At 51.9% G+C, this 14,961-nt stretch overlaps 2 protein-coding genes across 2 annotated transcripts; one reads left to right on the top strand and one right to left on the bottom strand.

The window, feature by feature from the left end:
• The first annotated feature begins 1,136 nt into the window (after positions 1-1,136).
• LOC112931877 (interferon lambda-1-like) lies at positions 1,137-1,709 on the top strand. The gene has a single exon (XM_026014659.2). It carries the CDS (start codon positions 1,137-1,139, stop codon positions 1,707-1,709), a length of 573 nt encoding a protein of 190 aa, XP_025870444.1.
• Positions 1,710-4,315: 2,606 nt separating this feature from the next.
• On the bottom strand, positions 4,316-14,961 carry SPATA2 (spermatogenesis associated 2). Its single transcript, XM_026014660.2, has 3 exons — positions 14,580-14,961; positions 8,610-9,058; positions 4,316-7,680 (listed from the first exon to the last, which is right to left on the bottom strand). The coding sequence occupies exons 2-3, from the start codon at positions 8,943-8,945 to the stop codon at positions 6,454-6,456; spliced, it is 1,563 nt and encodes a 520-aa protein (XP_025870445.1). The 5' UTR covers positions 8,946-9,058; positions 14,580-14,961; the 3' UTR covers positions 4,316-6,453.

Raw genomic sequence — 14,961 nt, 5'->3', positions numbered from 1 at the left:
TGGAAGAAATAAAAGAAGACACAAATAAATGGGAAGACATCTTGTGTTCATGGGTTAGAAGACTTAGTATCGTAACATGGTCCATACTACCCAAAGCAATCTACCAATTCAATGTAATCCCTATCAAAATACCAATGGCATTTTTTGCAGAAATAGAAACAGTCCTAACATTTATCTTGGATCTCAAGGGCCCCTGAATAGTTGAAACAATCTTTAAAAAGACAATTTTCGACTCTCACACTTCCCGATTTCAAATCCTATTACATACAAAGCTATGGTAATCAAAATACTATGGGACTGGCATAAAGATAGATTTATAGACCAGAATAGAGCCCAGAAATAAACCCTCACATATATGGTCAAATGAGCTTCAACGACAGTCAAGAACACACAGTGGAGCACGGACGGCCTCAACAAATGGTGGTGGAGGAACTAGATAGCCAAATGCAAAAAAATCGAAGTTAGACCCTTACCTTTCACCACGTGTAAGTCTTAAAATGGAATAAAGACCTAAATGTAAGACCTAACGCTATAAACCCCTAGAAGAAAACACAGGGAAGAGTTTCGGGACGCAGGGTTTGGCAAGGATTTCTTGGACAGGACGCCGAAAGCACAGGTGACCAAAGCGAAAGTAGACAAAAGGGACCCCAGTGAACAAAACGTGCCTCAAAGGGAAGCCCTCTCTGCCGCAGCGGCAGCCTCACCCGCACCTCCCAGCCTGCACCCCACCGGAGCCACTTTCCTGTCCCTCTACCGGTCTCGGCCTCAGTAAGGGGCTCCCCAAAGCCAGCTAGCTGAAGGCTGCCCCAGAGGGTCCTAATCCGAAGATTGTCCAGGCACGGGGACTTCTCCAAAACCAGGCGTCCTCCTATGAGTGAATTTCAGTTTCTCTTTCCTTCTCGGCACAGGTCCAGGGAAGGGACTTGTGGGATACCTGGTCTCTGTGACTCAGGCAGCCTCGCCCAGCCCCATGTGCTCCCCTGGTTCAGGACTGGCCCCACCTACGTACGTCTGCCTCTCCTGTGGAGATTCCAATTTTCATTTGCCTTTTCACTTTACATACATCAGCTGGGATTGCCCAGTGAGCCTGGCTAAAAGCAGAGCCATGCGGCAGGGAAAGCAGAGGAGAGTTGGCCATGGCTACAGCTCAGGTCCTGGTGCTGGTGACCGTGGTGCTGGGCTTGACCAGAGCCGGCCCTGTCCCTACTTCCAAACCCACCACAACCAGGAGGAGCTGTCACATGGACAGGTTCCAGTCTCTGTCACCCAGGGAGCTAGAAGCCTTCAAGAAGGCCAAGGACGCCTTGGAAGAGTCGCTCTCTCGGAAGAACTGGAGCTGCAGCTCTCGCCTCTTCCCTAGGTCCAGGGACCTGAGACTCCTGCAGGCCTGGGAGCGTCCCGTGGCCTTGGAGGCTGAGCTAGACTTGACACTGAAGGTCCTGGAGAACATGACTGACTCATCGCTGGGGGTCACCCTGGACCAGCCCCTCCGCATGCTGCACCACATCCACTCGGAGCTCCAGGCTTGTGTCCCGGCTCAGCCCACAGCAGACCCCAGGCCCCACGGCCGCCTCCACCACTGGCTGCACCGGCTCCAGAAGGCCCCCAAGGAGTCCCAGGGCTGCCTCGAGGCCTCCATCACGTTCAACCTCTTCCGCCTCCTCACACGGGACCTGAAATGTGTTGCCAGTAGAGACCTGTGCATCTGAGAACCTGGACCTGCCCCCGGCCCGTCTGGGACTCAGGCCTTATCCAGGCACCAGCCTCACCCTTGCCTTAAGTTATTTCCTCTCAACCCCTTATTTATGCAGCCCTGCCCTGTACCCTAAGTAAAGTTTATTTTTCTACTTTTGTACAACATGCAGCATATAAAGAATGGAGAAAAAAAAAAAGAGCCACAACTCTGGAGACTGAGAGCACAGCGGAACGTGTTGAACAACAGTGCAGGCTGCAGTCAGCAAAATGCAATCTCTGACAAACTATGAAGGACTAAAAATCCAGCTCAACTAAAACATTTCAAGGGGAAAAGAAAGAGAAAGCTGGGGTCCCTATATTCTGTGGGGACAGCCTTTAGGGTAAAAGTGATTTAAAGATCTAACTACCAATTGCAGTTTGGAGAATTATTTGAGCACTGGTAGTTTTTAAAATATGGATTTCTATGCAACCGGACATCAGAACATTGACTGCATACCTATCGCTATTAAAGAATTCTAAAAACTTAGATGTGATAATGGTATGGTGTTTTAAAAGTCCTTGTCTTGAGTTGGCTCAGTCGGAGGAGCATGGTGACTCTTGATTGGGGTTGTGAGTTCGAGCCTCACAATGGATGTAGAGATTAAATAAATAAAACTTTAAAAAATAAATAAATAGAAGTCCTTGTCTTTTAGATACACATACTAAAATATTCACAAGTGAAACAGATGCCTGGAATTTGCTTCAAAGGAATTTAGGAGGGAAGTGGATGGACAGGTAGAAAGGAAACCAGGTTGGCTGCAACCTGGTAAAACTGTTAAATTGGGGAATCCCTGGGTGGCTCAGTGGTTTAGCGTCTGCCTTCAGCCCAGGGCGTGATCCTGGAGACCCGGGATCCAGTCCAACCTCAGGCTCCCTGCATGGAGCCTGCTTCTCCCTCTGCCTGAGTCTCTGCCTCTTTCTCTCTCTCTGTCTCTCATGAATAAATAAATAAAAATCTTAAAAAAAAAAAAAACTGTTAAATTGTTGAAGCCAGGTTCAAGGTACATGAAGTTTGTAAATAAAAAGGTTTTTTAAATGAGAAAGTGGGAAAATGTGGATTAAGCAAAGTAATAGCTCATTCCTCTTGTACATAAGAATTCTGGAGGTGGGCAGGGCAGGCTGGGTCTGATGGCAGCTTCCTAAGCACCAGGGACCTGGCCCCTTCCAACTGCTACCCTGCCCTCTTCCCTTGGCTTCCGCCTCAGTGTTTTCATGGCTGCCCCATTCCAGCCAGCACAGCCCTTCCAGCCAGGAAGGAGGATCAGGGTGGGAGGACAAGATCCTTTGAAAAACACGTCTTGGAAGACACACAAACCACGTCTCTGTCCCAGTGACCAGACACAGCCATGTAGCCATGCCTCGCCACAGGAGAGCTGGGAAAGGTAGTCTTTACCATGGTCTTCTGTTACCAAGGGAGAAAGGGTGAGAGGAGTTCGAAATGTCTGCCACAGCCCTTATCCCTCTGAGAGTGGTAATCAGGCATGTGGGGCGCCACAGATGGGTGCTCAGAGCTGGCAGCAGAGCTAACGGACAGCTGGTGGGCCTGATGATGTTAAATATGCTTGTCATTTATATTCACAGATGAAGCAATCTGCTCTGAAGTCACTGCACTGCTTTGGATGCAGGAGTGTCTGGCTTCCTCTGCTCTCCCGGGCTGGGTGTGCACCTATAGGAAACCGCCATTCCCAGCAGTGCCATCTCCTATGTTGTAGCTAAAACCAAACCCAACACTTGGGCCTTTGTCTGGCCTGAGGCCGTTGGAAGAGGCCCGGTGTGGCAGGAGGGCTCATTTCACAAGGCTGAGGTGCCTTGGAAGGGCCAGCCCAGCAGTGGTCACTATCATGCGGAGACCGTGCTGCTACGGAGAGCCTGGATGTCTTGAACCACAGCCGTTTGTATACTGCCCTCAAGATTTTTGCCATACATCTTGCTTTTAAAAAACACTTAAATTGATTTTTGAAGTGATCTATCATTGCTGTAAATGGAAAACAGTACAACCTGCTTCAAATAGAAAGTAACTGGTTACCTAGCTAAGATTCAGCCTGAGGCTCTGTCCCTAACACCTCCTTCCTCTTTGGTCCAGACAAGCTAGCACTGAACTTGTCTTCCCAATAAGAACTTCCTCCTTAAGGCATTTAAATGGATCAAAAGAATTAAAGATGTCATTAATTTTTTCATTGTGTCCTTCAATGTTATTTAATGCCTGCCAATCACCACCAATAATCATTTCTCCTAGAGTTTGGAGTCCCACTCCTGAGAAACATGGCTGAACTGGGCATGCCTCAGTTTCCCCGTCTGTAAGAAGGGAATCATATATAACACTACCTACCTAGCTTACAAGGGGGCTGAAGACTGTTACATGGAATCATGCAGGTAAAGTCTCAGCATACAAAGTACCTGGCTCACAGGACGAGCACTTGGATGCCGAATGCCGACTATTATTACGTATCAGTTTCGTGGAGGAGAAAATGTGAGTCCTGTCATTGAAGGATGCAGCTTAAGCAAAACAAACAAAAAAATCCAATCAACCCAAACTTCAAAAGCAGCAGGGCAGGAGGGACATAAAACCTCAAACACTTGGTTTAATAATGGAAGACGCTTTATTATTTTTTAAATCATCTCTCAACATTTCAATTCTTGGTAGAAATCAAATGCAAAACATCTGCCTTTTTAAATTAGCATATATTTATCCAGCTCAATCACAGCAACCTCATACAATAAGGTACACACCAAGGACAGGGTCAGAGCATTTTCTATTCCAGTCTGTGAACACAGTATCTCCGTGATGACACACGCGTGCTGGACTTTCTCTCCCAGGACAAGGTGGGCACTCCTGCTTCTGCCCACCGTACAAGTTACCGGGCATCACGGTTTGTTAAGAGTTCCTGTAGAGCTGGAGCGATCTGGGAATGGAAAACTAGAAAACTAGAGCTCTCAGGAGTAAAACAGGCATCGACACTTCAGAAATGTGGAAAGAAGAACGTCAAAGATGATGACCCCAGAACGGGCTGGTCTTAGTAATAAAGGTGGTTGAAAGTCAGCTGTACATACACATTGAATATCTACATGTGCTCTACTAGACATATAAAAAAGAGCCATAGATTTGGAAAACCTTAAAATCACTCAATTGAGTTGGAAGAACATGAGCAAATTCACAGTGGCCTCAGGATTCAGCCAGACTTAAATTTGTTCAAGAGCTGAATACCTCCTTCTACCAGAAAACCCACTGCATGTAAATTCCTATAATACTCTGTACATCACAAACACTTATGGCTAAAATATAGTAGTTCACAAGGAAGCGGTTCTTTTTTCGAATTCTTGCCCCACTCCTGCTCTGCACCCCAAAAGCAAAATCCAGGGGACAGTCATTCACATGAGGAGTTTAAGGGGCCCTCAGGTTTGGAAGCACTGAGGCTCAGCTGAGTATCTCAGGAGACATCTGTCTGATGGGCACACGCTGACTTGGGCCCACTTTAGTGCAAAAAGATCACTGATGTTGCAGAGGAGTCCTGGAAACAGGCGAAGAGGGCTGAGATTGGGGGTGGGGGAGGAGGCAGGGGAATCCCATAGAATTTTCCTTCCGAAACAAGACTGGAGACATTTGGAGTGCAAGGTTCACACGCAGCAAGTGGCAAAGACCAGGCTGTAGATCTGCAGAGTGAGGATCCTGAAGGTCACCAGGTCATCACAGTCCGCAGGCACACAGACCTCCTGGCCCGCACTAGCCCCCTAAGTGTACACTGGAGGTAGGTATATAGAGATTTATTGTAGGGAAGACAGTGGCTCTCCATCAGCTCAGGGGCATCGTCTATTCCTCCTCTGCCCCCGCACTCTCCGCCCTACCCTCGGGCTGTGGTGTGTGTAGGATACATGGAAGGGCATGAGACCCTCCCTTGGAAGACTAAAGGACCCAGGTCATTTGTATAAATAGCTACATAATTAATGTTTTAACCACTTTGAAACACACGGCAAGTTGAATATTTATTTAAAAATAAATCTCAAAAATATCTATTTACAGTACAGTAAGAGGGGCATGTGCAAACAACAGAAAGGGAAAAAGTCTATCCCGCCGTGGAAGGTCCACACTTCGATGCGCTGGAGCAAAGTGCACGAACACCACGGGCCGCACTGAGCTGTGCTGGCAACAGGATGCCATTCAGTGAATACTGGACACAGTCCACCCTTGAGACTTAGGTGGAAGTCAGTGTTGGGGGTGGGGGGGATCCAGGTGGGAGATCCTTGTATTTGGGAAGGGGGCGGCCAAAGGATGAGCCATTCGAAGAGGCCCGGTGTGGCAGGAGGGCTCATTTCACAAGCCAACAGGCCTCTAGCTCGGCGCTCCAGGTGGGCATTTGGAGGTGACCTGGAGGGCCCTTCCCAGTCCAAGTTGGCTTTGCAGTGGAAGAGGTGGGTGTGGCAAGAGTCTCAGAAATCCTCCTCGAAAACAAAACAACGGAATAGGGAGTGGAGAGATTAGCAAAATGAATCTGAACGGAAGTGCCACCCTCTCCCTTGTCAGGCAACAAAGCAGCCATCAGTTGAAGTATCTGGGTCACCATGGGAACTCCCACATGGTGCGGCCAACCCCACGATCCCCTGACACCTACATGGTCAAATGCAGGTCTCGGCTTCTGAGATCAACACATCAACACTACTTCCCAGGGGGGTAACCAGAAAGTCAGTGCTGTAGCCCTTGGAGCAGGGGATGCCAGGTCCAGTCTATCTATACACGAGATGGGAGAGCTGGGTGGACTTGTAGTTCAGCTGGTTGTTGGGCATGAACTTGTGCAGCTCATTCTTTTTGCAGCAGGGGTCGTAATGGTAGGCGCTGAGACAGCCGTCGCAGGAGACTTTTGAACACTGGGTGCAGGTGTTGGTGGCACCCGGGCGGTTACAGAAGCCACAGCGGGAGGTGGCTGTGGCGGAGGGCTTGGATTTGGGGTGGAGGTGCGGCAGCCGCTCGAGGCCCTGAGTCTGGCCTGCATACTTCTCCCGCAGAGACGACCCGTGGGCCAGGCTGTCGTGGGCAGAGGACTTGCCAGGGAAAGCGCCCGGCTTGGAGGCTGGGGGACAGGCAAGCAGGCTGTCACAGCGCTGGCAGAGGGAGGAGCTACAGGACAGCCCGCAGTTTTGGCACTTGGACAGGGAGGACTCTTTGGCGGGGGGTGAGCGCTTGTGGTAGAGGGGGTGGGCGTCATTCCTGACCAGCCACACGTCTGGCCTCAGGGCATCCTGCCTCCGGTATGTGGCCCTAGGCTCTGAGTCTGTGTACAGATCCACGTCTTCCTGAGCGGAGAAGTACGTGCCACGCAGGAGGCCGAGGCCGTTGTTGGGGGAGGGGGATGGCTGGTCATCCGGGCTTCCGTGGGGGGAGCTAGATATGGTCAGGAGCGAGGGGGATGGGCGGATGATCTCATCCTTGAGGTCATCTTCCAAGTCTGGTGCCATGGGCTCCTTCCGCAGGCTCAACGAGGCCTTCAGGGGTGGCTTCCGGCTCTCCCAGTAGCTGTCATAGGCATCTACTGACCTCGAGGGCTTGGTCACCCGAGGCTTGTAGTAGTCCTTGGCTGCCCGCTCGCTGGCAGACTTCTGGAGCGCCACACGGGCCATGGAGGCCGTCAGGTGATCCCGGCCCTCAGCCCGCCGCCGCAGGGCCTCAGAGCAGCCACGCACATCCTCCGCACTGCTCTTGCGCTCGCTCACCACGTCCAGCTCGGAGTAGCCCTTGTCCTTGACTTGTGAGTGGATTTCCAACATCTGCTCACACTCCACCTTGGCCAGAAAGAGCTCAAAGGAAACCATCTTCACCTGGAGGGTCTCCACAAGCTCTTTGAGTTTATACGCAGTCCCTAACTCAGGCACGTAGCCCATGTAATGCAGGATGGCTCGGATGTCCTCTTCCAGTAACGACGACTTGACATAATAAACGAAGGGGCCCGTGTACGTCTAGGAGAAGGGAGGGGGCAGAAAAAGAGAGGCACGATTTGCTGAGACACACAGGGAGCTGGCTTCAGTGCCCAGTATGCCCGTGGAACGGGAGCACAAGGAGGGGAAGAAGGATCTCAGCAGCTCCTCGCTGCAGCAGGCGGAGGCTACTAGCACATGGCGAGGGGAGCCGCATGGCACTCCTGCCCTGAGCTGAGGGCACAAAGCCACCAGCTTCCCATATGGGGCTCAGCGGCTCTGCTCCACAGGAGGAGGAAACAGGGCAAACGCACAAGAAGAGAAGGGATCAGAGTGGGGGAAGAACGCCCAATGAGCAAGAATATTCCTCTCTGGCATCTCTGCGAAGTTCTGAAGAATAACAGACTGGCTTTGTGGAAACTCTCCTGAGCCACCACTGCCTTCAGAATGATTCAGAATTTTCTTTCTCTCTTAAATCCATCCTCCACCCTCCTGTCTGCTACTACTTAGTCCAAACCTGCTCTCAGAGTACTCCAACATCCACGGCAGCTTCCTAACTGTTCTTGCCGCCCACCCCCCTAGGCTATTTCCCATACAACAGCCAGAGAGATGCTTTCCAAATGGAAACCTGACCCTGACCTGCCTTACTTCTCAGCCTACTTAGGGTAGATTCAAGCCCTTTGCCCTGGGCTTCAAAGCCCTGCATAACCAGGGAGCTGCCTACCTTTCCAACCTCACAGCTTCAGGTGGGAGCTGCCAGGGGCAGGGACCCAGTAAAGAGATGACACTTGTCAGACAGCAAGGTAGGGAGCCTCAGGGAGGGGGGTACTTCTAGTTGTTACATCAAAGGCAGTGGGGAAGACAGGAGGGTCTGCGGGCAGAGGAGGCATGCAATTGGCACAAGCCCTCTCAGATTGGACCGGGAGGTGAACCAGGGAGACTGGTGTGGACGGCCCTTCCTTAGACCTTACCTTGATGCTTCTGAATTCCTTCTTCCAGGGGTAGAGGAAGAGGTTGACGCCCATCGTTTCCAGCACACTGAAGGCGCAGTGCAAAGCCCGCAGGCTGGAAGAGCTGAGTGAGCGCAGGGAACTCTCCACCACTTCATAGAATTGGATCAGCCGGAATCGATAAAAGGGATCCACCTTGTGTAGACTGAGTAGGGTCGAGGCTGCCACCCGAAGGTACTCATCACTGCCAGGCCGCTGCTTGCTGGGGGTGGTGTCCACTCTGCCCTCATGGAACTGCACGTACTTCCGAAATAAGTCATCCTTATATTTTGTATCCATCGAACTGGGCTTCCCCATCTGATCCAGGGACAGGGCAGGGCTACCTTATCTCCTCCATGGTTTCTGGGTTCGAGGCAGGGCCATTGCTAAAAGCACAGACATGCTGCCCACCTGGAGTAGAGGGGCGTGCTCTGGAAGGGGAAGAAAAGAAGCACATCATTTCATTCCTGAAATGGTCCATATACCAGCTTGTGGCTGCTGAGACAAAACCAGACCGACCTGGCCTGAGCCACACCGGGCATCGCCAGCCCTAGGCCCCTTTCTGCTCATCCATTCTGCTAACACACTGACTGAACGCAGACTATGTGCAAAGTTGTAGTGGAAACAAGACAAACAGGTCCTTGACTTTGTTGAACTCAGATAAAGATATGATTAGAAGCACCTAACTTGGTTTTGTGGGGAGGAGAAGTTTTTAAAAGTCCCACCCCCATCCCCACCCCGGGCAGTGACAGTTAGGCTTGAAGCATGAAGAGTTTGCCAAGCAAAGAGGTGGGCGGAGAATGTAACAGCAGCAGTGTCGCCAGGGAGGAAGGCCCAGAGCTAACACTATCACTCTTACTACGCACCGGGCACTGATGCATATGAATGCATTTTGTCTTCTCAAACAACGCTAGGAGATAGGATCCCCATTTTACAGATGTAAAAATGAAGACACAGAAATGTTACAAGTGTCCAGGGTTACAGAACCACGAAGAGGCAGAGCTGAGAGCCCTGGCAGCCTGGTTCCAAAGTCTACGCCCTTAACCACCACGCCCTGCTTTCCTGAGGCAGGAAGGAGCTTGGCCTATGAACAGAAAAAGGGCCAATGCGGCTGAGGCAGCGAGGGGAAGAGAAGGGAAGGGAGTGACCAGAGATGAAGCTGCAGGCACCATCAGGACAGGATCCTGTGCCCCAACTGTACATTTTATTCAAGGAGGCACATGAAGCACCTGAAGAGTTCAAAGCAAGGGGGAGAGGGACGTGATCTTATCTGCCACTTTAAAGAGAGATCATGCTGGCTGCTGACCCCTGGAGAACATTTTCCCTGGCTCTGACAGCCTGCATTCCCCTCTACCTTAGGAGAGTTTCACAGTCCCACTGGAAGAGGACAAGACATTCTGAGCTGGGGTACACCAAATTTGTACATTCTTGCTGTCTGCTTGGCCCCCAGTTAGTAGAACATGCACAGAGCAAGCAATATTTTTGGTGCCACAATGCCAGGAGCAATCTGGATTCATCGAGGGTATTGCCAGGGCCAGGAGGACAGCACAGCACAGGAGTTACGAACAGATCCCCAAGCCAGACTGTCTGGGTGTGAATCTTGGGTCTGCTTTTCGAGGCTACCTGGGTGAACTACTCAGCCTCTGTGGGCCTCAGTGTTCTCATCCAAAAATGGGGGTTGATAATAGTACTTAGGGTCCAGAATTGGTGGAAGGGTTATGTGCAATCAGTACAGAGAGCTCTTCACAGAGGGCTGGCTGAAAATAAGCCTTTGATACACATGAGCAGCTACTCCTGCTCTCTGAAGGTGCCATTCCCCTGCCACACACCAAGCATTCTCAAAGAGGTAAGATCAGAGCGAGCAAGTATGTCCACCCAGGTGGCGGATGCGCATCTTCACCCTCGCCCATTCTGACCACAAGCTCCATGGGCACAGCGATCCCAACTGAATTACTCGTTAAGGTAACCCAAGCACAGAGCCAGACATGGGGTACGTGCCTCCTAGACATCTGCTGTCTAAGTGAAGGAGGCTGCTGCTGGCTGTGGACATAGCAAGGGACCGAGAAGGAAGCTGCAGGGATGGGACAGGCCTGTGCCAGCCTTTAGCACAACTGGCTTCAGCTCAGGAAGTGCTAAAGGCAATCAGGAGCTCAATAAAATCATCTACATCTTGAGCCACTCGCCTGGGTTCTCTGGTTTTTGGGGAGACTCCTGAGTATCTTAACTATGAGGTGAGGGGTGAGATGTGCGAGAGAACTGGGGACTGAGAGGCCACCTTCTCCTACCCACTGCCCTGCCAAGGGAGCCCAATTATTCAGGAACAAATACACGCGAGGGGCACAGGGGGCAAACCTAAGTCCATTAGGATAAAATCCCACCTTCTGACCAAAGGTCAAAGGCTTCACACGGGCTACCCCTGCTCACCGCTCATGGCCATCTTCCCCTTCCCTCTTCCTTCCCTTCTGCTCACAGGGACCCTTCTGTCTGTTCCTCAAACACACCAAGCTCATTCCTGCCTCAGGACCTTTGCCCATGTTGTTCCTTTTGCCTGTTCCTTCTCTGATCCTTCCCATAACTGGCTCACTCTCATTACTACGGCCTTAGCTCAAATGTCACCCCTCAGAGGCCTCAGTGACAACCCCAGCTCTAACTCCCACCTTCCCAGTCCCTCGCTATCCCATTATCCTGGGATAATCACCCTCTGACGTTATCACCTTTATTTATTCATTTACTAACTTCCTCTCTTTGCGCCCCCTATTACCCAGGAAGCTCCACAAAGGCAAAGACCATATCTGTTTTGTTCCATGGTGCCTAACACACAGCCTGGCACACAGCAGGTGTTTGAGAAAACAGGTGAAATGAATGGTGCATTCACGATGCCACTCCTTCAGTTTCTCACTGAGCTCTCCAAGAATCCCGGGAGATCAGCTGGAGAGAGAAGGGACAGAGGCTCCATGATATGACATGCTGTAAGTTGCCAGAGTTAGTGAACCCAAGATTCCAAGCCTGACCTTCTGTGGCACCTGTGTTCCGCCCCATACCCCCACAATTCCTGAGTTCAACAAGTATTTTATGCAGCTCCTTTCTGGTGCCAGGCCCTAGGATGGGTGCAGTGGGGGGATGTGGGGTGGGTAGTGGGGAGCAGTTGGAAAGCCACTGCCCTGCCCTCAAGTCTAGCTGAAAGAACTTCTTATCAAAGTATGCACTGCAACCTGAAAGACGTCAGTCCTTGCTAATAAAAACCTGTTAAGTATTTACCATTTTTTATTCATCTAAGAGAAACGTCCATCCCAGGGACTATTTTTTGATACACCTGAGAAGAATTTAAACAGAGGGACATCAAACCTCCTAAGTACTGCTGTGATCTTTCTCCAAGGAAGTCAGCTTTGAGCTTATAGAGACTGATTTTTTTTTTTTTTAAACAAAGTCAGCCACCCTCAAGCTCAGCGTCTGCTGCTCTGTAATCACACCACAGTCCACACCCTTGTTTGTTGCTGGCATACAATATACAAGGAAAAGGAATCCGAATAGCCCAAATGGTGTTCTAAATCCTGAAGTCAAGGATAGGAAACCAATCTATGATGAATCTTGAACCAATATAAGTAGGTGAACAGAAAAGTAAAAGGAAATGAACACTATGAGAGAATTAAGGAAGGAGAGGGAAATGACTAATTACTGAGGTCCTACTACGCACTAAGCACAGGGTCTTCCACTTTAATTGCATCATCCCATTTAATCCTCACAACAACGCTCGAAGGAAACCAAAGTTCGGCCATGAATCCAGAGAAGCTTCCAACGGTCAGAGCTATAATTTGAACTTCAGCTGGCAGGCCCTGAGGCCTGGGTTTTTTCCCCGTTTATCTTACTCATTTATTCTTACAATCTACCATTCACCAAGGGATTAGTACATGAGGGCCCTCTGCTAAGGGCTTGATAAAAATCAACGAAACTCACAGGACAGCCCAAGGTTAAAGAGGAAACTGAGGCTCAGCGAGGCCAAAGCACTTGTCCTAAGTTACAGGAAAAAGGGAATCTGAAGTCCAAACCTAGGTCCGATGCCAAAACCCTGACTCAAACTCTGAGTTGGGGTGCTTCTAGGCAAAAGGTGTCCTGTGGCATCTGCTGGACAGCTCTACTTGAAAGGGCTAAGTTAGAACGTCCTATGGCAGGGAGAGCGGAGTTGAGTTCTAAAAATTCCTATAGTAGCAAAATTCACATCTTCCCACACAGAACGGGGCTAGAAGAGCCACAAATCTCTTTATGATGTAAGCTCAAGGGCCAAGGGAAGAGGCTGGCCAGACACCGGCCAGTGGTGAAGCAGCTGACATCATCCCTCCTGAATACATTTTCTGAGAATACAGGCTGCATTGTAGCTGGTCATAGCTGGTGTCTTTTCTGAGCACAGAGCCAGCAATTTATTCCCAGCACTCTGCAAGAACAACAAAAAACACGCTCTCTGCAAAAACAGCGTGGTTACAGGAGACTAGACAGCGCAATGACAGAAGCCGTTAATTTCTCTAAGCAACCCAAAGATTGGAACACCATGACGTGCCAGTCTGGTGGGGGAAAAAAATGGCACTGTGAACATCCCTAACAGCATCAGGCGGGTGCCCAGAGCCAACAGGCCTGGTCAGCACTCCCTGCGCCCACAATCTGGACTCCCTTTGAAAAACAAGTCAATGAAGAGAGAGACAGTACATATGCAGTCAGGGAGGTGGTAGCTTTTTAAGGATTATTAGTTTTCCGATGATTATTTTTTTAAGCATCCAAAGGAAAGCTGTACCTGTTTAAAACCCCACTGAAAGGAGCTGAAATGATTTGGAGGTAGCAAAGCATTAGCGTGGCTTTACCTCAGCTGGCCCATTCAAGCAGAAACACTCCCCAGGCAGCATTTGAAGGCGCCCCCTCCCTGCACAGGCAGAAGCTATTTTGGTCCCAGCATCGCCCCAGTCCACAGGTTTACAGATCTCTGGTCTGGCTCCAGCCAGTTCAGAGTTCCCTCGGCCTCCAAACAGCGGCCAGAGGAGAGCCAGCAGTTCAACCCCCTCCACCTCCCAACCGCCACTCCTTTGCACTCATTCCAAAGCCGAGGTTCCTAAGACACAGCGGAGGCACCTTGCACTGGCTGTGAAACACCTGAGGGTCCCCCAGACCCCAATCAGACTCCAGGGAAATTCAGAGAGAGAGAAAGAGGCCTTGCAAACCTCTGAACGCAACCTCAGCGCTGCTGAACACGGCCTTCCCCACTGGCAGCTGCCTCTAGAGGGGCTCTGAAGGGAGCAGCTCCCCCTCCCTGCCGGAGACCGAAGCTGGAGGCTGCTATTATACCCCACCTGGTAATCCCTACAGCCTCTGAGAGCCTATCCGGTCGTGAAAAATACCCCGGTCCCAAACTCTGGCCCTTTCCGGGTCTGTGAATGAGCGGACAGCAGCTCTCATTTATTGGACGCCTGCTGTATGCCAGAGGCCGCGCTTCACCAGCATCCTCTCATCTCACCCCCACCACGGCCCCGGCAGGCACGTTCACGCCCATTTAACAAATTAGGCCAAACGACGCTCAGAAGATGAAATGACTTGTCCAAGGTCACACAGCGAGCACAGACCCAGGTCTGGGGCCCGAGACGGGGCTGGAGCCCGCTGCGCGGTAACGGTCTCACGGGGGGCTCGGGGTGGCCAACGGCCTGGTTCGTCGCCGAAGAGGGGGTGTTCCTCCCGAGCTGCCCCGGGCCACCCATGCCGGCCCCGGGAGTCTGCGAGGCAGCCCTCGGGGGAGCGGGGATCCCGGGGACCAGCTGGGCCCTCCGGATGCCGGAAAGGCGGGGCCACCCGTCGCCCCCGCGGGCTGCGAGGGGACCCCCCGCTCCCGGGTCGGCCGAGCCCCGCCGAGTCGGCGCCCCCTGCGCCCTGGGAGGCGCCGGAGGCCGTGTCGGCCCGCGGCCGCCCCGCACTCACCCCGGCGCTGCCGCCGAGGACGCCCCGGCCGAGGAAATCCACAAGGAGCCGCGGCCGCCGCCGGAGCCGGGCCCGGCTGGGCTCTCGTCGCTCCGGCCGGCTGCAGGGGACCGAAGCCAGTACCCCGGGACAAGCGGCGACCCGGAAACACTCGGCCAGGAAGTGACGTCTTAGGGGGCGGGCCCAAAGGGAGGCCGGGCCGCGGCTGCGCGTTGGGCCGGGGAGAGGCCGATCGTTACGGGAGGCTGAGGGAGAAGCGGGAGGCAGAAGAAGGAGCCGAGGAGTCGCGGGCTCCGGCTCTGGGGCTTGGAGGGCCGCCGCCGCGGCTGACGCTAGACCCGGAAACATACGGGCCGGACGTGACGCACGCCGGCCCCAGGAT

The sequence above is a fragment of the Vulpes vulpes genome, chromosome 14 (genome assembly GCF_048418805.1).
Source record: "Vulpes vulpes isolate BD-2025 chromosome 14, VulVul3, whole genome shotgun sequence".
NCBI lineage: Eukaryota > Metazoa > Chordata > Mammalia > Carnivora > Canidae > Vulpes > Vulpes vulpes.
This window is presented reverse-complemented; position numbering and strand designations above follow the sequence as displayed.